At 31.4% G+C, this 26,974-nt stretch overlaps 3 protein-coding genes and 1 long non-coding RNA gene across 5 annotated transcripts; 2 read left to right on the top strand and 2 right to left on the bottom strand.

Moving 5' to 3' along the window:
* Positions 1–489: 489 nt before the first annotated feature.
* LOC110610763 (transcription factor MYB108) lies at positions 490–2,483 on the top strand. The gene is made up of 3 exons (XM_021750829.2): positions 490–855; positions 1,388–1,517; positions 1,608–2,483. The coding sequence occupies exons 1-3, from the start codon at positions 645–647 to the stop codon at positions 2,263–2,265; spliced, it is 999 nt and encodes a 332-aa protein (XP_021606521.1). The 5' UTR covers positions 490–644; the 3' UTR covers positions 2,266–2,483.
* A 10,050-nt stretch (positions 2,484–12,533) lies between these two features.
* On the top strand, positions 12,534–16,869 carry LOC110610637 (alkaline/neutral invertase C, mitochondrial). Of its 2 annotated transcripts, XM_021750656.2 has the most exons (6): positions 12,535–13,616; positions 14,306–14,471; positions 14,614–14,825; positions 15,418–15,911; positions 16,045–16,093; positions 16,191–16,869. In XM_021750656.2, the coding sequence occupies exons 1-6, from the start codon at positions 12,807–12,809 to the stop codon at positions 16,515–16,517; spliced, it is 2,058 nt and encodes a 685-aa protein (XP_021606348.1). In that variant the 5' UTR covers positions 12,535–12,806; the 3' UTR covers positions 16,518–16,869. The 2 variants fall into 2 exon arrangements, with proteins under 2 accessions (XP_043811157.1, XP_021606348.1); XM_043955222.1 differs by lacking the exons at positions 14,306–14,471; positions 14,614–14,825 and having other exon boundaries at positions 12,534–13,616.
* Positions 16,870–17,026: 157 nt separating this feature from the next.
* Positions 17,027–19,621, bottom strand: LOC110610638 (gibberellin 2-beta-dioxygenase 2). Its single transcript, XM_021750658.2, has 3 exons — positions 19,012–19,621; positions 18,094–18,469; positions 17,027–17,430 (listed from the first exon to the last, which is right to left on the bottom strand). The coding sequence occupies exons 1-3, from the start codon at positions 19,398–19,400 to the stop codon at positions 17,188–17,190; spliced, it is 1,008 nt and encodes a 335-aa protein (XP_021606350.1). The 5' UTR covers positions 19,401–19,621; the 3' UTR covers positions 17,027–17,187.
* A 3,379-nt stretch (positions 19,622–23,000) lies between these two features.
* Positions 23,001–24,448, bottom strand: LOC110610869. The gene is made up of 2 exons (XR_002487281.2): positions 24,136–24,448; positions 23,001–23,867 (listed from the first exon to the last, which is right to left on the bottom strand). It is a non-coding gene; the product is annotated as an uncharacterized LOC110610869 (long non-coding RNA).
* Between the last annotated feature and the right edge of the window lie 2,526 nt (positions 24,449–26,974).

The raw sequence follows: 26,974 nt of genomic DNA, 5'->3' as shown, positions 1-26,974 counted from the left end.
ATTCTTATACCTATGAGAGGAGATCAAGAGGTTATTCATAATTTTTATTACAATTTATATGAGAAAATCAAATATTTTATTTCAATTTCAACAAATTATCAAAATACAACAGAAACATCCTTCTAATACACCAAAATAAATACTATCTAAAGTTTAAACTATCACAAAAATACAACAATTCATAATTTTTATTACAATTTATAAGAAAACAAAGATATTTTGAAAATTAATTAAAAAAGGGGGGGCAAGTTGCTATGAGGAAAAACACCATTCTCACGGAACTTAATAAACCAAAACAAAGGAAAAAGAGATGTGGGAAAGTCAAAGGGTCAAAACTTCAAAGCCCTCTATGGGCTCACTAACCATAATTACTAGCAAGCTTAAGTGGTTAATTAAGCATTAATTAACTAATTTAAATTGGGCCCTCAAGTTCCTATTGCGGCTCCCTCTCCTCTCCTCTCCTCTCCTCTCACGTTCCATCCTTTTCTCCATTTTCAAACCTATCTACGCATCTATAAAAACCCCACCTTCTCTATCTTCCGTGTATTAATCTCATCTCCCCTCTCTCTCTCTAAAATTTTCTCTCCTTTTTTCTTATTTTCTTGTTTCAATCAATCAGTCTCTCCATTTAAGGAACTTTGAGGATGATGACGATGATGGATGTTAAAGGCATAAACAGCAACCGCAAGAGCAGCTCCTCCTCCTCCTCCTCCTCCTCCACCACACAAAGTGAAGAGGAGATGGGGGCTCATGACTTGAGAAGAGGTCCTTGGACTGCTGAAGAAGACTTTAATCTCATCAATTACATTGCTACTCATGGAGAGGGTCGCTGGAACTCTCTCGCTCGCTCTGCAGGTAACTCTAATTATTACTTACTTTTATATCTGCTATTTGTTCATACCCACATCCCATGTCTTGCAAAACAGACAAACATCCACTTGCCAACATGTCTCAACTTGTTTTGCTCATGTTTCTTTCTTTCACTTCTTTGCAACTTGTCTCCACTTTCCGACTAATGGGGTTTTATTTCCTTAGCACAACATCATATCAAAATCTTCTCTTTTCATCATCCCCTTAAACACAACTTTTCATTGAGAAAAATCTTGGCTTTTGTCACGATTGATGAGGTCTTTTCAGAATATGAACCTGTAAAGAAACAATTCCAGTTTCAATATTGCGATATTCTAAGAGCCGTACAGCTAGTGCTTAGATATTTTAATTAGATTAAGGGAAAGAGGATTAACATCTAAAGACAACTCAAATATAAAGTTTATGCAAAGGTAAGGTACATCAACTGGAAACAAAAGCATAAACCTAAATGCTTTCCTTTTCTCCTCCAATTATTGCTTATGTAACTTTACCAAAACATGGTTGCTATATGAATCAGGCCTCAAACGAACCGGAAAGAGTTGCAGACTAAGATGGCTCAACTATTTACGACCTGACGTTCGACGTGGAAATATCACCCTCGAAGAACAACTCATGATCCTTGAGCTTCATTCCCGATGGGGCAATCGGTAATAAACGCCGCTATTCTCACATTTTATATGTTTAAAGCCCTTACGAGTTATTTCTTTTGTGGTCCTTAACGTCATTTTGTGTTGCAGATGGTCCAAGATCGCACAACACTTGCCAGGAAGAACCGACAATGAAATCAAGAACTACTGGAGGACCCGTGTTCAAAAGCACGCTAAGCAGCTTAAATGTGACGTAAACAGCAAGCAATTCAAGGACACCATGCGATATCTATGGATGCCTAGATTAATTGAGAGAATTCAAGCAGCCAACACCAACGCCACTAGCACTAGCACTAGCACTGCTACTACTACAGCTGCAGCCACCACCGGTGTCGCCAACATCACCACAGACCCCACTTATCACCACCACCTAATCAACAACACCGACATGGGAAATCGGCAATGGGCAGCCGTGGTTCATGGCGGAGCTGCAGGGCTCGTTGGGAATGAGTTTGGGGCTGCACATGTGACTCCTACTACTTACACTACCCCAGAAACTTCAAGCACAGGTGCCTCTTCAGACTCATTTGGGACACGGGTCTCGCCGAATGATTATTACAACATGAATCCAGATTATTTCCAATCTGTGCAAGTTGGCTACTCAGACTCGATGATCAGTCCTTCAGGTTACTTTAACCAAGTAATGGATTTCCAAACCATGGAGCAGAACAACCATCAATTATGGGTGGACGGTGGGGACACATCCGAGAATTTGTGGAATGTGGACGATATCTGGTTTAACATGTGAAGAGAAACCCATTAAAAAACAATACCCTTTAATGTAGAGGTAAAGAAAAAAAAAAAAAACTATGGAGGAAGATCAGGAAGAGGAAGAGGAGGAATATAGAATAATTCATACTACATATAGAATCTGTGATAGACACCAGAGAGGTCTAATTGTGGATTATTTGCTTAATTTTTATTAATTACTTTTGTTTGTTTTGTTAATTAATCTGATTCCTTGAAAACTGTAGCTCTTTTTAATTACATTTCACCATATAGATGATTGCATTATAGAAGCATATGGTTTTAGATAAATTAATATAGATAGATATATGTGAATAATTGGTTCCACCATGTTTAGTTAAAAGTCTATATTTTAAAGAGTTCATATCTTAAAAGCATATAATTTTATAATAGTCATGTAACTTTTGAAACACTGGCCATAGAGGCTGAACCAGCAGACCAAGAGTTTCTAGATTGCAGAAAAGTGTAAAAGCTTAATATAATTATCGAGACGTGGTATTGTAGGATTCATCTAACTTTTTGAGTTTAAGTTGGCCATTAGGGGACTACTACTGTCTCTTTTAAATTAAATTATCTTTTATCTATCGTGCTAATGACAAGGCCTCCCTTCTTAAGATACTTCCTTTGTTTTCCCTCTGTTAGCCATCGTACGGACAAATTGTTTGCAACCCATTTAGCTATATGCATTTTCATTTCCTAATCGGATTAATTACTCCATGTAAATAATTAAAGAAAATATTTCATTATTTTATATTTTTAAATTAAAATATGATCAAAATTTTCATATAACTAACAAATTTAAAATTTAAAATTTAAAAAAACCTCAAAACCACGCCGTCACCGTTTCCAGACCGGAGTACACGGGTGATTTTATTTCAGTAATGTAACGAATTTCTATGACGATTTTACCCTTGCGTGAGTAGCAAAAGCTGGAAGCTGATAAGAGGGTGGGTTAGCACGTGCGAGATGAAATAAAAAAAAGTGGGGGCGGAAACGTGATAAAAATAGTGAGAGAGAGAAAGAAGGGTATGGCGGCGGGGAATCTTTGTAGGCGCGTGCACATGAGAGAGAAAGAAAAGCCATCGAGATGGTCCAAAGTGGGTGAGGTGTTGAGAGTATGCCACGTGTTAAAGAAAATGAGTTTTGCTTAATTAATTTATTGGCCTATGGTTAAGCTTCCTGGATTGAAGCACTGACAGCCGCAACCATTGAAACAGCCATCTCACCGATTCCACGTATCACCTTACAATGTATATATACTATATTTACACCCATATTATTTTAATTTATTTTTAATTATATACAATATGAAAATTCTGTTTAAACTTAATTCATTATAAATTCAAAAAATATATAAATAAAAAAATTAAAAATAATAATTTATTTATATAATAATAAAATAACCATTTTATAATTTTTTTTATATAAATTAAGAGTTTTGAATTTCAAAAAAAATAGAATTACGCATTTTATATTTTTGAAAAAGAAAATATGTATTTTATAATTCTACTTTTTTTTTGCTGTACTTTAAATAATTTTTCAAAGTTTAAGAAGGACAAGACACTTAAAGAGGGGAGAAAAAAATCATCTTATTCAAATGAGATGATTTTTATGTGTATATATTAATTTTATTATAATACTTAACAGGATTTTTAATGCACACTCACCATATTTAAATTTAATTATATTCGAGATTATGAATTTTAATTATTATCATTTATTTAAATCAATTTAAATAACTTTTTAAATAGAAAATCAGGGTATGAGTGTTTAATTTTGGTCTTATATTGTTCAACAAGTAAAACTAAACTAAATTTAAATAATTTTTTTTATTGAATTTAAATAAAAGGGAGTTTTAATTAAAAGGCTAAGCTCATCAAGATGCAACTCAAAGTTTATCACTACTTTTATAATAAAATTTTTTAGATTTAATTAAAAATTCAGCGCAATGCTAACCTAAGGATTTTGTTTTCTATATATTATTTTAGAAATAACTTCAGTATGTTTATTAAATTTTATTAATGGAAATTAAGAGAAGGGAGTGCTTATGAAAATGAAGTAATAAATTAAGTAAAATTATGATATATCCACGGTAAAGAAAAAACAAATTGATGACGTAAGAGGAGAGAGATGCAAAAAAAAATGTACAGCTGGACACCATGATAACGGTGCCAGGACTTAAATCTTTCGGCCACGTTTGATTTCATCTCTTTTAGGCCTTTTCAAAACTCAAAAGGTTTTAAGAGTACCAGTCGTGGGACCACCTTCAAAGACTCCTTCCTTCCTTCCTTCCCAGTCAAAAAGTGGGGTCTCCAGTGATCCCACATGGCCTTCTGCATCAGATGCTACGTGATCTCATATGCTGACAGAGCAGAAATCATTTGATGACTCCATAGCATTTCCAATAATAATTTATCGATAATATAATAAATTATATTTTCATGTACCAGTCATTTTTATTTATCCTGCATAAAAATACATTAATTTCTTAAACTGTGATAACCTAACTCCCCATTAATCATTGGTTGGTTGGTTGGAAAATAGCCATCTCCCAAATTATAAACACCAGTAATATTCCTTCTTTTTCCTCCAATGGAGAACCACACATATACATATTAGCTTGACAACCACATGATAATTAGAGATTAATGAAGGTAGAGAGCCACTACTTGTAGCTAACTCGATGGATCATTCAAAACAAAAGCATTCCCACATGCATGCATGATACCGTGTTAACGTTAAAGCTCTCATGTTAACCTCAAAAAAGATACAGAAATGGTAAAATCTAGGGTTTCAATCTGAACCCATCTGTTAATGAGCACCATTTGAAGCCCATATAATTGGTGTTGGTTGATCTAGATCTCTCATTAGTTGCGTTAGGGTTTGTAAGTAATGAAAGCGATGGAGGGCAACATGTGCTAACAAAAGCTTTTTTTTGGTGATCTCTCTTTCAATTTGTCACTAACAAAAATGGATAGAAGATTATTCCTAGCCGGAACAAATGAAGTAAATGATGGTGCTGGTCTTCCACTATAAGAAATATCATATGCTTTATCGTTTCATGCTTATCCCATCTCTGGAAAACTCCACCATCACCTATTTATGTCTAATTATATTTAATTTTATTATTTTTTTTTCAAATTTGAAATAATTATTTTGCTATTTTAGAGTTTTTTTTAAATTAATGAATATATCTTTTTTTTTTAAATAACAAATGCAATAGAATTATAAATAAAAAAAATCAAATTTACCCCATAATTATTGGAGAAGAAGTGAGAGTTGTTTAATTATGGCAAGACGTACAGTATGCAGGTGGTGTCGTGCATAATTAAATACGGAAGTTTCACTGAATTCATTAAACGATAGCGTAATGGAAATAAATTAATTACTTCATATTAACTCTAAATGGAAACTTATTAATAAGGAAAATAAACTGTAAAAGGAAACTAATCACAGACCATGTAGGCCATCGATGGCTTTGCAAAAAATAATTATATAATTATCATTTAAATTGTGTTATTAACAAAATTAATATTATTTTGAATTTTGATCCAGTCAAAAAGAGTTAGTTATCAACTGAGGGTTTAGCTAAGAATATTAACAAATAAAATGTTAGTTTAATATTTTATACTTAAAATTAAACATTACTTTAATACCCACCAAATTACATAGATGAACACTGCTTTGTCACTATCCAGAATTAGATCTTGTTTGCAAACATGGGTTTTGCCCAACTTGAGATTTCACAAATTAAAATTACGATTAGAAAAAATAAAATAAAGCTTGGAAAAGTCAGATGAACTAGAAGGGGCATTAAAGAAAGAATCTAAAATGGATTAAAAGAAAAAAAAAAGTTGGGGATTTTGATTGGATGGTAAACTATAGAATTTAGTAAACAAATTGATTAGTGAGATTTGACCATGATGATTAATCTCTGCTCTGGAAGATAGTTGTTGTGGATTGGGTGCACAAATTTAATCATTGCTTTGCTTATGCTATTAATTTGAATTCAACATAGAATTATCTGTGCTAAATTTTTTATTACATTACTCTCTTAAAAATATAGGTTAATAGTGAGGGGTGTGCCTGTTTCGGTTGTGATTCTAGATGATTTTTTTTGTACAAATTGAAATCAGAACTAAAAATTGATTTTTTTTTAATTTTTTAAAATTAAAACTGAATTAAATTTTTTAAGCTGAATTTTAATATAATTTCGATATATTACTATATATTTTCAATTTCAATTTGATTTTAATATCAATTTTTTATTTCAATTTCAATTTCAATATACGATTATCAATTTCTATAATAAAATTAAAATTTTAGCGAGATAATGAAATACTTTTCGCATAATATTAATATTATTTATATTAAATTAATAATTCTTATCTTTAAATTTTAAAATAATATCAAATAATTTTAATATCATATATAATATTTTTATTTAAAATATATCAATATATTAAATAATCAAACATAATTTAATATTTTTATTATAATTTTTTAACTCTTAAAAAAATTTTAAAAAAAAATTCACTAGAATTTTTAAAAATTTTAAATTTTATTCCTATGTCGTAGAAGAAATAACTCCCAACTAAACAAGATTTTATTATTTTTAAATTTGTTAATTTGTTTTTACTTTTTATAATAAAATTATATAGTTTTATAATGGCATAATTTAACTTAATAATATTTTTTAAAATAATCACAATTATTTAATTTAATTTATTTTTAATTTTATTAATATATATAATCTAGTTGACGATTATATATATATAATATATATACATTGAAATAATAATAAACATACATATGTAATTAATTTTAATAATTTATTTATTTTTAAAATAAAACTACCGATTGTATTAATAAAATTTTATCAAATAAAGAGGGATATAATCCCAAACAAAGAAACAATTATCTCTAATATATTTTCTAGTCAAAATATAAGCAATTAGAATAGTATTATTATGAACCCATCTAACAGAAATATTAGTTTTAGAGTCTAACAAAAATTTACAATCATTTAAAATCAAACCCTACATAAAATAATTTGACAAAAATACTCTTATTTCTTTCTCATCTACCGAGCATAAATCATTAAATTATCCCGAACAAAGTGCCGGACTTATAACTAAGAACCAAATCCTTTGATACATTAACTATCCGAGGATTGCTACTATAAATCTGTAAAAAATGTTCGCATATTCAAAAAATTAATTGGATTGTATGTGAGAAATATCTCACCATACATAAATCATAAGTGACGATCCAAATATTTTTGGAGTTCTTAATAGGGACAATAACATTTTTTTTTTCATCGATAGTCAATTGACGCAGATCAGAAGGGAAAAGAAGAAATTAGGTTTAAGAAATAGGAAAAGGCGAGATTATCGAGTCACAAATGGACTATAGAGAAAAAGTTGTATCGAAAGTTTTTTTATTTTAATAATTTATATTCTATTAGTATAAATTTTATTAATATGAATATAATATATAATATAATTTATTTAAATAGGATAAAAATAATTAATGAATTAAATTAGTTAAATTATGTTTTTATAAATATTTAATAACTAATTAGTGATTAAAATATATAATAATTTATATATATATATATATATTTGTAATTATTAATAACAATTATAAGTAAATATACATTTAATAGCGATTTATATTTTATTACTATAATTATATTAATATTAAAATAATATATATATATATATAATTTATTTAGATCGAATAAACTTTAATTAATTAATTAATGAAATTAGTTAAATAATATCATTATAATATTTAATAATTATATCAACAATTATAAGTATATATATATATATTTTTAAGTAAAACTACTGATTGTATTAATAAAATTTCATCAAATAAAGAGGGATATTATCCCAAACAAAGAGATGATTATATCTAATAGATTTTTTAGTCAAAATATGAACAGTTAGAGTAGTATTACGACGAATTTATTTAACAGAAATATCAGTTATGGAGTATAATAAAGATTTAGAATCATTGAAAATCAAACCGCTACATAAGATAATTTGGCAAAAATGTTCTTCAAGTGCCTGTCTAAATCCCTATATAAGATAATTTGGCAAAAATATTCCTCCTTCTTTCTCATCCCTCAAGCATAAATCATTAAATCTCCCAAACAAAGTCATAGAAGAGAACTTCTACGAGATAAAGTTCAAATAAGGTTTGAAGACTAACGTCATCGTTGCAATTCCAGAAATCCATAATAACTAGTAAACTTTCATTGAACATTACCTTCCAAAACAATCGAATCAATAAAATTTGGAGAAAAACCAACCACAGAAACAGACTCATGACTTTTTCACATTAACGAAAGGCCTCCTCCCAATTCTTGTCTATTAATTGAGAAGCAACCATCAAAATGTAAAAGATTACAAAAAAATTGCATACGAGAACTAAGAGTTTTTGTTTCCATAAAAAATAAAATGTCCGGCATGTAACTAGGACCCAAATCCTTTAATGCAATAACTGTCCGAGGATTGCCGCCATAAATATGCCAAAAAGGTCTGCATAGTTTGAAAATTGATTGGATTGTATGTGATTAACATTCCCACCATACAAAAATCATACGTAACGATCAGAATATCTCTGGAACTCCTAATAGAAAAAATAATATCTTATCTATTAATAGTCAATTGACGCATATCATCTTCCATGGGAAAGAAGAAATAAGAAGTTAGATTTAATGAAGAAAAAAATGTGAGAGTATCGAGTCACAGAATGAAACTTACATCGAAAGTCTTAACTATATTATAAGTATATATATATATATATATATATATATAATTATTTTTAATAATTTATATTATAATAATATAGTTTTAATATATTAGTTTTTTAGTACGATTGTGATTTAATTTTTAATAAAAAATTAAAAATAAATTTGAAATAATTATATTTTTACACTATCCATTGTTTTTCGATTCCAATTCAATTCAATATAATTCTTTGATTCGGTTTGAATATTTAAGAAACCGTACACAATCCGGCAGTACTTATGTCCAACAACAAGCTGTATATTTTAAGTGAGTATAATATAATGTTTATTATAAAAATAAATAATTACATTAATCTTCGTGTATAATTAACTAACGTATATAGTGAATGTATGAATCTATGTACAAATATTTAATATAACCATTGTTAATCTCGTATTCCTATAATTTTATCCTATTAATTTTATTTTTTCTAAATATACAAATTGAGCAGAAATCGACTAAAATTAAGAGAGATTTATAATTTAGTCTCTGAATATTATCATTATTAACAAGTCAATCCCTATATTTTTAAAAATCTATTAAAACGTTCATATTTTTTCTCTCTGTCAACGAAATAGTATTTCCGTTTATTTTTGCCATTAAAAATATAGTAAAAGACCAAGTTACCCCATTCTTTTCCTCTTCCTCCTCCTCCTCCTTTTTCTTCTTCTTCTTCTTCTTCTTCTCTTCCTCCTTCTTCTTCTCCTTCTCCTCCTCTTTCTTCTCCTCCTCCTCCTCCTCCTCCTCCTCCTCCTCCTCCTCCTTCACCAAATTACCCCCTTCTTTTCCTCCTCCTCCTCCTCCTTCTTCTCCTCCTCCTCCTCCTCCTCATTCTTCTTCTTCTTGAGGAGGAGGGACTATTTCGTTGACGGAAAAAAATGATAATAATGTTTTAATGGATATGAGAAAAGATAGGAACTATTTCATTTACGGAAAAAAACGATAAGAACGTTTTAATAGATATAGAAAAATATAAAAACGTTTTAATAGATTTTTAAAAATGTAGAGGCTGATTTGTTAATAATGGTAATATTCAGGGATTAATTGTAAATCTCCCTAAAATTAAAGTATGGTTACAAATGTCAAATAATTAAATATAAAAGTAAAGAAAACATAATAAATGAACACAGAATATGAAAAATTTACAACTCTTCATTTAGAAAAAAAATTATATAATTATATAATATTTATTTTTCTTTACAAGAGTTGAATTTTTTTACTGTAAATATAAGAATTTAAGGAAAACAATTAATCGACTTGAATTTTTAAAAAAGCAGTTGTGTCAAATAGGTAGGAGTATAAAGTTATATTGAAGGATATTTATAATAAAAATATTTTTTTTCTTTCTAACATTTGAGGTATGTAGAAATTTTGTTAATAAAAAAATATTTATTTTCTGGTCATTGAAAAATTAAGTTACTTTAAAAAAAGTATTTTTTTTCAAAAAATAAAATCATTCTATAAATTTTAATAATTTTTTAACACTAATAAATATATTATATATATTTTAATAACAATAAGTGAATAGTTTAATTTTTTTTATTTTTCTTGTAAATTATTTTTGTGAAAAAATAAATGAAACTGAATTTAAGATATTTTAGTTTCTTGGAAAAACAAAATGATTTGGGCTTTTAGCAGAGAATGAATCTTATTCTGAGTCCTTGTAAAGCCCAAATTGACATAACCTATTTGGAGCCCTTCTGCAAAAATATCTCCATATCCTTATTTGTCAATGTGAACAGTCCTACCGAAATGAATTGCTTCTTTTTTATTAACTTTGTATTTTACGAAATATATTCTCATTTACTAAATTATTAATTTATGATAAATATAAATAATTAAACTAGTTTTCAATTATGTTTTTATATATTCAAACTAAATATTTTAGAATAAGTTTTTTTTTTAAAAAAAGAAAAAAAACTCATTCAATGATGATGCACTTTGTCCTAATCCCTTTCCTTCTCTTTGTATCCTTTGAGCTGAGTTGGTAATATATTTTATTAAGGGAAGGTATGAAAATTATTATTTTCAAAAAAATTATATAATTGGTAATAACAAAACCAATCCCTCTCGCCAGTTGGAATTGGAAAGAGAAATATAAATATCTTTCTGGAAAAAAGTTAAAAAAATATCGCGATATTATGGCCTCTACGCTAAAATCATTCATAAATTGGTGATTTTGAGTGAACCAAAATTCTAATTAAAAATAAATAAATATGTATTTATCAATAAACTAATAATAAAATATAGTTAGAGATGAATAATGGAATGGAAATAATTTGATAATAGGGTTTAAAATAAATTTAAGATAAGATATATAAAATTGAAATTAGATAAAAGAAAGTAATTTCTGTGGACCTGCCGTTCATGTAGCTTTCTTTAATTCCAGCACATTTTCCAATGCTATGGTTCAGAACCGACATTTCCGTAAAATACACCACCTTCTATAAGACCTTTTTACCCCTTATCCAACTATATCTCTCGATGCCTATTACCACGCGCCTTTACTTTTTTCCACTCCCCAAACTACCCCCTCTTTTTTTTTTCTTCTTATCTTTGTAATAGGTAGAGCATGTAATCTCTACTGAGGAGAGAATTTTTTAGAGTGAGAAAACGAATAATCATGACGACAGGAAAGTAAAGGGAGAAGAAGAGATTTGCAGGCATTATAAAATAAATATATGAAATTTTAATATTTATTTTATATTATATAAATTAGATACAAATAATTTTTCTTTAATAATAGTATTTAATTAACTATCAACTATTAAAATCAATTATTTAAAAATAAAAAAGCTTTATAAAATAGTATAGAAGTTGTTTTTTTTTTTTAAAAAAAAAAAAGAATATAATAATGATGAGCATGATCAAATATAGAGAATATTTTGTAAAAAAGAAAAATGATGCTATAATAAAACTAGAATTTTATTACTACCAAAAAAAACTAGAATTTTATTTATAAAATTTAAAAAGACAATCACAAAATTTAAAGATGTATTTATAATTTCAATAACTTTCTGTCAACTTTCCTTTCACTTTTTTTCAAAATATGTAATATCATCGAATTTTTATAAAATATAGAAAACACAATTTTATAAACTGAAAAATTGATACCTTCATTTCTCTTTCAAACAATAAATAATTTTTGAGTTTATAAAAAAAAAATTATGTATTTAACTTTTTCGAGGTTTCGTGATAAATAAATCTTTAAAATTTTGTGATTATCCTTTTGTGTCATTGTTTAAAATTATAAAAATAAAATTCCATCGAATTTGTTTTCCACACACAATGCAACGAATTTTGACCGGAAACGCGTTGGCTGTTGGGGACCACAGAACAAGTGGGAAACAACAAAAGTTACCAATCGTGAAGGAAGGCACGTGCAGGGGCAATATTGTAACTACAGTTTCTTTGAATTTTCAATTATTATAATTCCAATCTCATCTATAAATGGTCATTTGGGGCTCCTCTTACTAAATCTACCAATCTTCAGACACGCCCTCTCTTCAAAGCTGTTCTTCAACGTCTTTCTTCAACTGTAAGTACCAAACTTTTTGAAATTTCACTTGATTTTTTTTGTTCTATATAGATATTAAGCATAAATACTCTCTGGTTCGATTCCTTTTTCAAGGCCAGCAGAGGTAGTTGTTTGTATATATAAGGTACCAATCTATAACCTTGTATAGATTGATTGTTAAAAGCTTGCATATTTACTTCAGATTTTAGCATTTAAATATCAAGCATGAATACTAGTAGTTGTATTGTAATCTCAACCGTGAAACCCTGCTGTAGAATCCTAATTGGGTACACAAGTTCTTCCCTTTTCGGGATTTCTCCCCAAAAGTTTAATAATCGAGTCATCCATAACAATTTGTCGAAATCTCTACCCAAATCATCCCATCACCGTAGATTCCATTGCCATAGTGTCAATAATAGGTCCAGAATCATAGGTAATAAGTCTGTGGTTCATTCGAATAGCAGAGCTTTTAATGTCTCTGATTCGAGCTGGGATCAATCCAAGGTTCTTACACCTAGTTTTCATGTAAATAGGGGTCGTGGAAGGGGTGTTTTAGTAATTCCCAAGGTATCATCTGATTTTAGGAATCATTCAACATCAGTAGAGTCTCACATTAATGAGAAGGGATTTGAGAATATTTACATTCAAGGAGGCTTGAATGTGAAGCCTTTGGTGATAAAAAAAATTGAAACAGGAAATAATGTAGTCGAAGAAGAAGATAAGTCTAGTAGGATAGAGATTAATGGAACCAGTGTGAACATAGACTATTTGAAGGGCTTGAATGAGACAGCTCCAAAGGTTGAGAGAGAGGTGTCTGATATCGAAAAGGAGGCTTGGAAGTTGCTTCAAGGTGCTGTTGTGAATTATTGCGGGAATCCAGTGGGGACTGTTGCTGCAAATGATCCTGCTGATAAGCAACCACTGAACTACGACCAAGTATTTATTCGTGATTTTGTTCCATCTGCACTTGCTTTTTTGCTTAATGGAGAAGTGGAGATCGTGAAGAACTTTCTCCTTTACACATTGCAGTTACAGGTAATTTATGATTGAATCATAATAATTTCCTAGTTGTTGATGTGCCATTCTAGCATAGGATATGAATGAATTTTTGTTTGTTGGTTCTCACAGTTGAATTACTTTCTTCATATAATAGGTGGCACTTCAATTTTGCATCTGACATGAAATTCTGTTGTTCAAGATAGAGTTTTAAATTTAACTATTTTCTTGATGAGACCACTAGTTCCAGATCAGCAAATATTTCTGATATTGAGTGGCTCCAGTTTTTATAGTATTCACTTTAATGGCATACCTTATGTAGAAACATAAGTAGCGGGAGAATTTTTGTGACCATAATGTTTCTTTCTCTGCATTCTTGCTTACCCCCCATCGGTACCCTACACTATTGCACTCTTTAACTCAAGTAAGCCTTAATCCCTATCTAGCTCTATTGTTGCATTTGCCTGTTGCTTAGTCTTTAATGTGCATGGTTTGTACTGCAAATTGTACTAGTGAAAATCTTTTGATCTCTGCAAGTAGTAAATTAGCTTGTTGAAGTAGGTTATATGATGTTGCAACTTGTGGCAGGGTAGCATATTGGTTATGCATCTTAAATGGATTTTTTATAATTAACCTATTAATTGTTTCATGTGCATGGTGGGGGGTGGGGTAAAACTGGCGTCCTTTATTTCTCACTGGAATAAACATTCGTCTTTTTTGTTTGTTAGAGTTGGGAGAAGACAGTGGACTGTTACAGTCCAGGACAAGGGCTGATGCCAGCAAGTTTTAAAGTTAGAACTGCACCCCTTGATGGAAGTGACGGGGCATTTGAAGAAGTTCTGGATCCAGACTTTGGCGAATCAGCAATTGGGCGTGTAGCCCCTGTTGATTCCGGTATGCTAAGCAGTCCTTTATGCTCATACTGCTTCTAATTTGTAGTATTGATGCTTCATTTCTGCATCTCTCACAAGTAACTCTAGTTTCTTATCCATTTATGTGGCACTATTGAAATCTCAAAACATATTTCCATTGACAGGGTTGTGGTGGATAATTTTGTTGCGAGCTTATGGAAGGATCACAGGTGACTATGCATTGCAAGAGAGAATTGATGTCCAGACAGGCATAAGGCTCATACTTAATCTCTGTCTATCTGATGGATTTGACATGTTCCCCACTCTGTTAGTCACTGATGGTTCCTGCATGATTGATAGGAGGATGGGTATTCATGGACATCCTCTTGAAATCCAAGTAAGTCGGATAGACATAGAAGTCAATTCAAAGGATAGTAACAAATTGATATCCGTTTACATGCCACTTTGGAGGTTTCAAAGAATTTGCAGTAACTGATATAGTGTTCATATTTATGTGTGTGTATTAAAATACCAGTTGTCTGCAAGCAGCATTGATATGCCCAGGATGAAGTCATACTTTAGGTGGAGATGCTGTTTTAATTGCTATGAACTTGTTAGTTAATTTAATCATTGCATGCTCAATAATCCATGGACTGTTTTTCGAGTCGTTGATTTTATATGCTATAAATCTTATGCTGCATAGTACTCCAGAATTATGGGAAGAAAAGGATGCTGAGTTTCTGAAGCTATTTTCCTTTGTTGATGCTGTGATCTTTGCTATCTGCCTCTTCTTTTCTTCAAATATATATATATATATATATAATATGCATATTTTATTTTGGTGTGTATGCACGCGCATTGGTGTTATTTCTCACTTAGTTGCAAGTTTAACCTTTTTTCCCCCCTTAACACTAAACCTCACCTTTTCATTTTGACACGGTCCTCTTTCTCATTGGTTTTTCATTTGCCTAATTAATTTGATCTTTTAGGCCTTATTTTATGCGGCACTGCGTTGTGCCCGTGAGATGCTGATTGTCAATGATGGAACCAAGAATTTGGTGGCTGCTGTTAATAGCCGACTCAGTGCACTGTCATTTCATATCAGAGAGTATTATTGGGTGGACATGAAGAAGATCAACGAGATCTATCGTTATAAGACAGAGGAATACTCAACAGATGCAGTGAACAAGTTCAATATATATCCAGATCAAATTCCTTCATGGCTAGTGGATTGGATTCCTGAAGAAGGTGGCTACCTTATTGGCAATCTACAACCTGCTCATATGGATTTTAGGTTTTTCACTCTTGGGAATCTTTGGGCTATTATTTCCTCCTTGGGAACTGTAAAACAGAATGAGGGTATCCTGAATTTGATTGAGTCCAAATGGGATGATCTTGTGGCTCATATGCCTCTTAAGATTTGTTACCCTGCTTTGGAACATGAAGAATGGCGTATAATTACTGGCAGTGACCCAAAGAATACGTGAGGCTTTTTTGTTTTCTACGAGCTTTATAAGATCTTTCTCATATTCCCCTAAATATGTCGGCTAATCATCACAGCAGATCTTGGGGAATGTAGTTTTTCTGATATACTAATCCTCCTTGTATTATTGCAGTCCATGGTCTTATCACAATGGAGGATCGTGGCCAACCCTTCTGTGGCAGGTATTACTTTACAAATTGATACTTCACTGAACATTATCTTGACGATCTGAATTATAGACCTGTGAAATGCTAAGATATTTCCTACTTATTATTCCAGTTCACGTTGGCATGTATAAAAATGGGGAGACCTGAATTAGCACAGAGGGCAGTTTCTTTGGCTGAGAAGAGATTGTCCTTGGATCAGTGGCCTGAATACTACGACACACGCAGTGGAAGGTTTATCGGCAAACAATCGCGCCTTTTTCAGACATGGACAATCGCGGGTTTCCTGGCGTCGAAGAAGCTTTTGGAGAACCCAGATAAAGCATCATTGTTGTTCTGGGATGAGGACTATGATCTTCTCGAGACTTGTGTCTGCGCACTTAGCAAAACCAGTCGGAAGAAGTGTTCACGCTTTGCTTCAAGATCCCAGAAGCAAGCCTGAATAATGTCTATTTTTTTTTTTTTTTTATTACACTCTCCTAATGCTGCCTGAACTATCTACTGACTATAGGAAGCACGGGAAAAAAAAAACCAAGAGAAACAAATAAGAACACACTTAGATGCTGGAAAATATTCAGGGTCGACTTCACTGATAACGGAACAACCTGGTAACTTCTGGTTTGGGGGCAAACTTCGCTGTATGTAACCATTCATTGAAGTACACCACTGATTTGAATTAGCGGCTCTGCTTTTTGAGAGCCTCTAACTTATTGCATGGACATATATAAATTTTATGATGAGTTAAATAACTCCTCTTAGCTTGGAGGAAGTGTCGTCCATTGATTTTGGTTGAATTTTAGTTCTTGGATTGGTAAATTTTAAGTTTAATATGATCATGATTTGAAATTAAACTGACCAATTGTGATTTTAGTTTGATTTAAATATAATTTTCATCAATTTGATTAGAGTTAGATTTAAATTTTAAACCGGGTCTAACGTGAGGCTTGAAGCTACATAGAAACCTAAACCACTTGATTTCCTTCTATAAGCAGCAACTATAGAATCTAAACCAAAACTCCCCTGGGGGTTACAAACAAGACAAGACCCTCCACATGTTTATGTTTCTCAAGACTCAAAACTACGCACAACACAAGCCATTAAGCAAGCTCTTCTCATTGTTTCCTGAAAAGATCAAGACGGGCATCTCCAAGACGTTGAGAATAAGCAGCTTTTTTGTAGTCATCCCAAGTGAATGGCCTGTACAAGGAAGGCCTAACGGCAGAGACCATGTGCGGTAGAGCTGTGATCTTGGCATTCAGAGGTGGCGCTGCAAAATATGCTATTGACATTCTAGAGTTGTATGAGTTGGTTAGGGCCCTGTGCCTCACACTCACAAATCTACCATTTGTCATAGCCTACAAGAGGAAAATAAACAACACTATTATCATTACAACATAGAGCAAGGCAAATGAAAGTTTCACGCAGATGGCCAAATGGGTGTCCTACCACAGACCTTATCTCTGTCTTTATCAAGTCTTTTTCAAGAAAAGAATAATTTTTATTTTGAAACATGAGAAAAAAACTTGTAATTATCTACATCATTATCATATCCTTGATCTTTAAGACAACAGGAAAAAAAATCAGCTTAATCTGTCATTCATCATTTTCATTTTCAGAGAGACCCACAAAAATTGATCTTGGAGAGGTGACAGTAAAAAGAAATTGGTGCTGGAAACATGAAGTCAGCTTGTAAACATAACTATAAATGGGAAGAGAGGCCCCAGTGAAGGCACTTCCTACTTTTTCTAGTTCCATTTATTCTGAAACAAGCTAGTCATTCAATTGATCATGTTCCTGATTCTGATTGGATAGAAACTGACACTGTGGTTCCCACTGACATCAAGAAACCAATCCTTAGCTTCTGCAGTGGCAGTGATTCCTCCAGTTGGGATCAGTTTCCATCAATCTAATTCACCTTTTTATTTCCCTGATATACATATATATATATACACACTAATGCTGCTGCTACTACAGTACTACGAGAGAGAGAGAGAGAGAGAGAGATGAAATGGACCAACCTGTAAGACATCTCCAACATTAACACAGAAACCATTGGGGTCAGGTGAGACTGGGACCCAGACACCATCATTTAAGGAAATCTGCAGGCCACCCACATCGTTGGATCTCAAGAGGGTCAAGATCTGAGGGTCAGAGTGCTCTCCAAACCCAACCCTATTTGTGTTGTAAGAAGGTGACGTGTCCTTATCCTTGCAGCCGATAATAGGCACAGGCATAGGTGGGTAGTGATTAAGCCTGATGATGGAGTCACTATCAGCGTCCCTGATCAGCCTACTAAACACTGATGGATCCGGGGCCCCCAGCCCCTCTGCCATTAGTTCTAGTAGTTCACATGCGACCTCCCTAACAGCTTCTATATAATCACTCACAGCAGAGCTGTCACACATACGTATTTTGATTATCAGAATAATAGCAATAATAATAAAATAATAATAAATATCACACACATGATCATCATCAGTACATGCACCAGACTGGATTGGACCTTCCCCTGATATATCTCTGTGACTTGTCAATCTGTCTCTTCCTTTTCTTTCTTTCTCCAATGTGATACAGTTGGTGATAGGACTCAACTTTGTGTTTCTTTGGGTTAATTTTGACTTGTAAGTGAAAATAATTTTGTTTCACACGCGCTTATTAAAGGGCGTTGACACAACAATTTCCAAGTGATAAATGGTGATCCCTCCGACCAAAAAAAAAAAAAAAAAAAAGAAAACAGGTGATCCCACCTTCCAGGAGACTCGTATAATGTGATTTTGGTTGTCTAAATGGCTCTCGTTTTGTCACGTGTGTTTTCTTCTTCTTCTTCTTCGTATATGTGTTTATTATAAGGTTGAGCATGGCAGGAGAAGTTATTATAGGAAGAATTTCGAAGTAAAAGTTGATATATATATCTATATATAGGAAGAAGTGAGTACCTGAATCTGTGGGGGTCATCGGAGATGGTTTTGGATCTTTGAGATATGGAGAGAGGATGAGTGTTAAGAAGAAGATATTCAACGTCTCCAATATCACCATTAAAGCCAATGTTTTTGCAGCCATAACCGAAAGGATTAGCAGGCCCAGCAAGTTCTTTTTCAGGGAAAGGCTTCGCAAAGAAACTCATACTTTCTTGTTCCATTCTGGAAGTGATTTCTTTAGAGATTCCATGATTGATCACCTTGAAGAAACCGTACTTCTCACAAGCTCTAACAACGAGATTCGACACCTCTGATCTCTCACCCATTGACAGGTCTATTACCGGCAGCTCAATGGTCTCTATAATTTTTTCAGTTGCAATAATTGGATTTGGCGATGCCACCACCATTTCTACTCCAAGAAGGAAAAGAGGAGGATGAGTTTTTACAGAAACAAAGCAGGAAAAAAGAGTTAGCTTGGCTTCTGCTTGGTCTGTGTATATATATATAAATAAAAGAGAGAGAGAGAGAAAATGAATTTAATAGCTAATTTTGTTATGGATTCCAAGATTTTATCGTACAACCAGCGAATTCCTGTGGGTTGAGTAAACAATTTTTTTTTTAGAAAAAAATATTATTAAATATTTTAAAATTTATTTTCTTATTTTATTTATTATAATAAAAATGTTTTGAAGTTTTAATTAATTTTGAATGCTTCCTAACCAATACACTAAGAAATGAGTTCTACATGGATCAAAATTCAAAAAATGGTTTTAGAAATTATTATTATTATTGTCGACAGAGAATCTGAAAATATTTATTAATTTGAAGAGTAACGCCAAAGCCTTCTTTTTATTCATTTTGTTCAATCCTATTCCTATAGCCTTTCCTTAAATATACTTCCCTATCTGCACAAAATGTGTATTTTGCTTTTCTATTTATATTCAATTATAAATTATTAATTTTTTTTTAGTAATTAAAGAAATGAAACCTTAAACTCATATAAAAATAAATTTTACCATCATTAAGTTAAATATTTTAATTTAAGTTCATAAATTTATTATATATATATTTTAATTAATTTTAAGTAAGTCTTTCTTTCCAAGATTGTTAAACTAATTTTCATATAAGGCTAAATTTATGGATTAATTATAATTTTAAAATATAGAAAATCTAAATAAAATTATTTTTATGTGAAATACAGCTTTTTAAATATCAGTCACTGATTATTATAACTAATTGTAAAATAAACCATAAATAAAAGATAAAAATTATATATGAATTTCTCTTTTTTAAAAATAAAACTTTTTATTTCAAATATAAAATAATTAAAAAAATATTTCAAATAAAGTATTGTATATTATTGACGAGATAAAAATTATTATTATTGTTATACAATTTTTAATATTTTATTACATGAATTGATGCATTTTGGGTTTTGCTTTTCTTTTATGTTGTCGGCTCAACTTTGACTGAGCAGCGGGGATGGCTTGGAGTGGCCCCCATTGGATTTTTCAGCTTAAGGTTTTGGGATATCTAAAATCTGCAATACGTTTACCCTTTATTTCTTTTTTTTTTTTTTTTTAATGGAAGGATTTTATTTTATTCAATTAGATTTAATATTAATTAAATTCAATAGTTAATTTTAAAACTTTTAAATTAGAAAATTAACTTAATTAGATTTTATTTTATTCAATTAGATTTAATATTATTCAATTGTATTTTACACTTTAAAATAATTTTTTGATTAACTTAATTTTAACATAGGCGTTTGAACAAATTTCAATGTATATTAATTAGTTAATTAATTAGCCCAACAATAAAAACCTAGGAAGCAATAATTTACGGCAGTCTAGCAAAGGCTGTAGGCTGTAGGCTGTAGCTAATTAACTAATGGAGGTGGTTTTAATTTAATTATTAAATAAACTCTTAAATTATTTAAATTCTAAAAATATAATGTCATAAATAAATTCTTATTATATACATGGATTTATTAGGTGAGTGATTAATATAAAAAATATTAGAAATTGATAGAAATTGATGGGAATAATGAATTTATCAAATTCAATATACAATTTCATAATATTGATTTTTTAATATAAAATCGATTAAAAATATTTTAGGACATAAATTTAAAGGTTATCAATGAACAGTGATTACAAATAATTAAAGATTATGATTGCGTATACGAATCCAACTGTCTTTTATCTTATAAGATTAATTAATTTTCTATGTGTTCGCTTAACAGTCAAAATACTCCATTTGTTACATTGGACCAAAGCTGCTTGTGCCATGGCCTTTAATCTCAGCCTACCCTTCCACACCAAAAAACATGAAATTGACAAAACCCTAACCCAGTAAGACTAGACTTAAAAAGCTTTACTTTGGAAAATTGTTAGTTGGCCCAATTTGTCTCCTGTGGAATACAAGGCCTAATTTGAAGTCCTTCAACAAAAGAAAAAACTTGGATCACTCTGCGCCAGGCCCATTACGACGTGATCTGTTTGGAAGAAAAAACATTAAGGGGGAAAGAAGAGAACGGGAGAAATCAAGGGACACATAACTTTAAGCAAAAAATCAAATAACTGTAATATCTCCAATGCAAATTAAGCACATAATAAATAAAAAAAAAAAAAGAAAAGAAATAGAAGTAATATAATGTGCCTTTACATTTCCAAAGCACATTTTCTTTAAAACTTTCTCTCCAAAACAGAATGGAATAGTAATTCTCATTTTCATATATAGTGGAAAGATATAAATAACATGTCAAATATGTGTTGCGTGAAAAAAGAAATCGTTTTTCTATTTTTATACATCTAATTCTCTCTCACCTTGTCAATGTCAAACACTAGCACTGCTGTAAAAATGTTTCATCTCATTTCCCTTAATTATTTTTCTTTTTCTCCGGCATGGAATGCCTTTTTCTTGAAAGGAATGATTTGAGAGGAAATTAAAAGAAGATCAAAATCTAATGAGTGACCCATGTTAGTTTGTTGCCTAAAGATAGTAAATGGGTTTCAAAACTAGGGCCCTTAATGTTGGCACATCAACAGTGAGGAGAAATTTTTGTTTAAAACCGATTTATTATAGATTTGATAAATTTTTTACTTATATGTGAAAATTCTTACCAAAATTCAATTCATTATAAATTTAAAATATAAATATATGTAATTTTTATATAAAAATTATGTGAAATATATACGTTTATATCTTAAATGGAGATATCATATAATACTGTCACATGCAAGAAAGAAATATGAAAAAGGCTTTTAGCTTTTCAATGCCAACTTGCGAACATCATCATATTCTGTTAGAATTTCACCCCTTCTCTCTGTAACCCCACAACTTTGCGACTAAAAGATTTTCTCAAGGATATGATAATTAGGGGCAAAAACTTTTGCCTTGATATTTGAGATCTTCTTCTTTTTACTAGTAAATGAAAATTACTAAAACGATAACTTGCACAACATCCTTTCTCCATCGTCAAATAATATGGATGTGTTTTGAACAAGTGCCTTTCATTTGATGAAGTTCGATCAGGAATAAGAGATAAAGCTAGACATGCAGGTTTGCCAGTATAGGACACAAGGGAATAATCTATCTTTTCATATGATATATATATATATCGATCTTATCTTGAATTTTATCCATAATTTTCCACGATCTCAGAGTATGATTAAGTATTAATTATGGAAATTGGAATGAATAATTTCATGTCCATATGCTGTCCACATCTGTCATTAACCTCCCAATTCATTCTTCTCTTATTAAATCGTTTTCACCATGTAATTAAATTACCATTAACATCATTTACAAAGCCATATTTCCAACCTAAAATTCTTGTAGTTGGGCTCTCATTTGTTCTTAATGAAATCATTGTTCTGATCGATAGAATTAACAAAGCCATAAAGGGCTCTGTCAGTAAAAAGCTTGGTGGTAAAAATAGAAGCCATGCAATTTGATGATAGTTTAAAGGGAAAAAAAAACATCTACAGTTGGAGTCTCGATCATTAAAAAGGCAATTCATTACCTTATATCACAAACAAGTTTTAACTGCATGAACAGGATTACATTTTACATTATCCAACTTGTCTTGTAAGAAAAAAAAACTCTCTCTTCTCTCACCCTCTCTCTTCCTTTTTCATCTCTTGACATTTATGGGGTGTGGAAAAAAACTCTTCCCACTGTTGAGAAATCAGCTTTTCATGAACTACAAAAAGTCCTCAAGGATAAGGATGAAGAAAGGAAATATCCAATAATACAGTGGACACAAAAGTTTGTACATAAGAAACAGCAGTCACGAGAAGATCTGAGACAACATTTATTCTCTTACTCTCAGCCAACAACATATAAAACAACGAAACTGATGCAGCTAGCATATTTCTGCACAAATAATAACAATCTAAATTGATTGCCCTAATAGAGATAGGCAGCAACAAAGTCTACATGACTTTCAAAAATTTTGAGAAGCTTCTAATTATCAATAATTGGGTGATTTTAAAAGAAGATATATATTTTTAGCTTTATTCAAACAGCTCAAGAGGGATAGACAAGGAAGGAGAGATGAGTTGGACGGAATCGTGGAAAACAAATTTGAAACTCTAAATCAAAATATTCTGATATGGAGTCTGTGACTAATGGAGACGTGGGTCTTACAAGGTCAAGAAAAGGTCTTACAAGGTCAAGAAAATAAAAAAAAAAAAAAAAAAGATAGTAATGGAAAAGCTCAGGTAGGATAGAACCCAATCATCATGAACAAGAGGGACTTTTAGCATCAAACTGGAATCCGGCAAAAAACCCACCAGTTGAAGCGTTGAAGACGGCGGCGTCGGAGTTGTTCATGCTCATATTATGCATGAACTTAATTTGAAAATTGACTGCATGTGAATCATTACAATATACATAAGATGAAGCCAAGAGAGTTAAAAAACACATATCTATATTAAAAAAATATACAGTCATGATTAATCATCAATAACAGCAAAAGAATTAGATTTTTGTTTCCTTTTTTTTCATTTAATATGAGAATCAGGCAAAAGAACATGCAGAGACCTTCAGTCCTATACAAACAAAACAAGAACAGCAGAAATTAAGCAGCACGCTCGAGTCTTTGACTTCTAACACAAGGGAGATATATGAGCATACCTTGAAGAAACTTAAGCCTAACTCTCACCCTTGAAAGCTTTTCTATTCCTTCCATGCTTAAGAAGAAGAAGAAGAAGAAGAAGAAGAAGTGAAGAAGTCATGAGGGAAGGCAGAAGGTTTATAGGAAAGGAGAAGGGCAGTGGGCTGAGTGCTGACAGCGACGGGACAAAGGCCCAGAAAGAATAAACCGACTGAGAGAGGGAGGGTGACGTCAGCTGCCCGGCGGGGAGTGACCGGGCAGCCCGGGCGACCGTCCAGATCCAGTAAGAGAGTAATACAAGCTTACAGGGCAGGTAAATAAAAGGGGCCAGTTAATAAGCCAAAAGTGTAGTATGTTGCAATCATGTTATATTGTTATTTTATCAGTTCTGGTCCCTGTTCTTTTTCAAAATTGTGGACACGTCCGTACGAACAATAAGAGGGCCTTTAATGGCCTTCCGATTGTACAAGTGGCAGCTTTTGCTCCGTTGGTTGGAATTGGTCAGCATGTGCTCGTGTGGTTCCCATGAGCTTGCACGTTGGCTTACCCAAACCATATGCTCAGCTCAGGTATTAAGCAGCTCTTCCCACTTGATTTCTTCATCAAATTTTGTTTTATTTCTAAATAAATTATAGTAGCTTCATTATTTTTGTTAAAATTTAGTATATTCCAATCTCTTTTGCATGCATAAACTTCAAATGATAGATAAAAAAAAAAAAGTATTAAATGCTCTATATTTAGTACGTGGTACATTACTAATTTAATTTAAATTGCTTTAATAACTAATTTAATAAATGGAGGGTGTTACATAATAATAATTTGAAAAAAACAACTGAACCTACTGAGATCTCATGAGCAGTGGTTTTTTTGGGCTACTGCTCAATCTTTTGCTCATACCACCTTTTTTATATACTAATATGCCAACGTAGGTCCAATATTCATTACTATTTTGGAATTTAAATGCATGACTTTTATTAAAGTGTGTATTATAAGGGAGGTGGAACATCTGGTGATGACTGATGACAATGAGAAATTGCGTCGGCTTGGGTGGTGATGTGATCGAAAGCCAGGGCCAATTAGGAGAACAACAAGTGAGTTTCGACAAGATTCACTGAAATACTAGGACACATGAATAATTGAACTCTTTCTTTATTTCCCTTTTCAAAAGTATTGGTAGAGAGAAGCTTATGATATTTGTACACAGGAGGTGACGTTGATGATAAATTTTGCATCCCTAGATTGGGAAACAAAGAAGAGAGTTTAGCTCAATTATGTATATACCAATCCGTACATGTTTCATTTGATTTTGCATGTGTCCAAACTATAGAAAGAGAGAGCAAAATGCCCATTAACAAAACCTGCAAAGATTCTTCAACAGAGAGTGAATAATTTGAATTTTGGTTGGGTGGTCCACCTACAGTTCTCCTGCTATAATGGTGTGATATGCTTGGAATTATTATTAGATTATATATTACCATATCATCAATATTATTTTTTAAAAATATTGAATATTGAGTTGATGGGTTTTGGTTTATAATAACATTTAGAGGAGAGTCAAATCTTAATAGACAGGAGATTGGAATCATTTGTTAGGTGAGAACCTATAATCATGCATAAGTCTATATAGGTCCAGTACCAAATTGACCATGAATATGACTTGTCACTGAGATAAGGGTCACCCTCTTGTTTTCAGAAATAATAAATTAAAAAAAATATCCAACATGATCAAATGCAAAGCTAAAAACCCAAAAGGTCTATTGTAGTATTGTGTGGTCGTTGTTGACTCTTTTCTATAACTTCTGCATTCTCGGTTTGTTCTCTCGTTTTTTACTTGTACATCTCTCCCTCCCTCGTTTTAAGAGCCAACACCATATGCTAACAGCTGCAAATGAGTACAAGTGGCTGGGCTTTAGCCTCTTGCTAGGCCCACCTCAATCCAGCCCACAACTTTCCCTCTCCATTTATAATTATGTAAAATTTATTGTATGTATTAATAAATTGTTTGTTAGGAGAGCTGAAAAAATATTTATTCTGTGGAAATCTCACCATGTAATTTTATATATATCATTGGATGGAAGAGCTCCGGTGTCTTTTTTTTCATTTTCTCCTCTTAAAGGTAAGTAAATTTCATTAAAAGAGTTTTAAAGAGTTTACCATTATAAAGTATAAACATTCAAAGGTTTAAAAGTATAAACATTCAAAGGTCTTTAAAGTCTAAATGAACAAAAAATCTAGTAATTTATAAAATCTAAAGATTTGGTACTTGGGATAAATCTAACTCTTCAATCCGGTCGGTGTAGTCTATTGAATGTAACACTCCTCTTTATTGGCCGTTCTATGCTACCATTATATTATCCGACGAAGTCAAAATAGAAAAAATCTCACTCCATATTTTTTTATTCTATATTCAAATGAATATCTTTATTTTGAATTATATTTCGCATGTTAAAAAATATATAATATTTTAAAAAATTTAAAATTGTGAATCCGCTTAATCTATTTCTTTATTTTTTAATTACATTTCATTGTCAAATCTCGTTTGCTCGAGATTATAATAATTTTCATCGTCAATTTATGTTTTCTTTTTTTAAGAAATCTTGATGAAAAATAGTCTCATTGTTAAAAGTGCTACGCTAAGATGGTAGGACTTGAGATAATTTTCTCTAAAAATAAAAGATTTCAAAACCAGTCGTTTTAAAGGGCAATGGTAGGCACTAGGCAACCTCACTCCTTGCAAAGAGGGCTTTTTAGAGATTTGGTGTTAAAAAAAAATTGGCCTTTTGAGATTGATTCAGAATTATTTATCACATTGGGAGTTTGACGGCTTATGTGGCCGTGAGACTTCATAGATACCACTAA

The sequence above is a fragment of the Manihot esculenta genome, chromosome 3 (genome assembly GCF_001659605.2).
Source record: "Manihot esculenta cultivar AM560-2 chromosome 3, M.esculenta_v8, whole genome shotgun sequence".
Classification (NCBI taxonomy): domain Eukaryota; kingdom Viridiplantae; phylum Streptophyta; class Magnoliopsida; order Malpighiales; family Euphorbiaceae; genus Manihot; species Manihot esculenta.
This window is presented reverse-complemented; position numbering and strand designations above follow the sequence as displayed.

What these genes read in the sequence shown, in the direction of transcription:
- LOC110610637 (XM_021750656.2), top strand. Translation starts at nt 12,807, where the DNA reads ATGAATACTAGTAGTTGTATTGTAATCTCAACCGTGAAACCCTGCTGT. An exon ending in TTTACACATTGCAGTTACAG is followed by an intron (nt 13,617 to 14,305) that starts GTAATTTATGAT and finishes TTTGTTTGTTAG; the next exon opens with AGTTGGGAGAAGACAGTGGA. An exon ending in GGCAGTGACCCAAAGAATAC is followed by an intron (nt 15,912 to 16,044) that starts GTGAGGCTTTTT and finishes GTATTATTGCAG; the next exon opens with TCCATGGTCTTATCACAATG.
- LOC110610763 (XM_021750829.2), top strand. Translation starts at nt 645, where the DNA reads ATGATGACGATGATGGATGTTAAAGGCATAAACAGCAACCGCAAGAGC. An exon ending in CTCTCTCGCTCGCTCTGCAG is followed by an intron (nt 856 to 1,387) that starts GTAACTCTAATT and finishes TATATGAATCAG; the next exon opens with GCCTCAAACGAACCGGAAAG. An exon ending in CATTCCCGATGGGGCAATCG is followed by an intron (nt 1,518 to 1,607) that starts GTAATAAACGCC and finishes TTTGTGTTGCAG; the next exon opens with ATGGTCCAAGATCGCACAAC.
- LOC110610638 (XM_021750658.2), bottom strand. Translation starts at nt 19,400, where the DNA reads ATGGTGGTGGCATCGCCAAATCCAATTATTGCAACTGAAAAAATTATA. An exon ending in GATGACCCCCACAGATTCAG is followed by an intron (nt 18,470 to 19,011) that starts GTACTCACTTCT and finishes TATGTGTGACAG; the next exon opens with CTCTGCTGTGAGTGATTATA. An exon ending in ATGTTGGAGATGTCTTACAG is followed by an intron (nt 17,431 to 18,093) that starts GTTGGTCCATTT and finishes TTCCTCTTGTAG; the next exon opens with GCTATGACAAATGGTAGATT.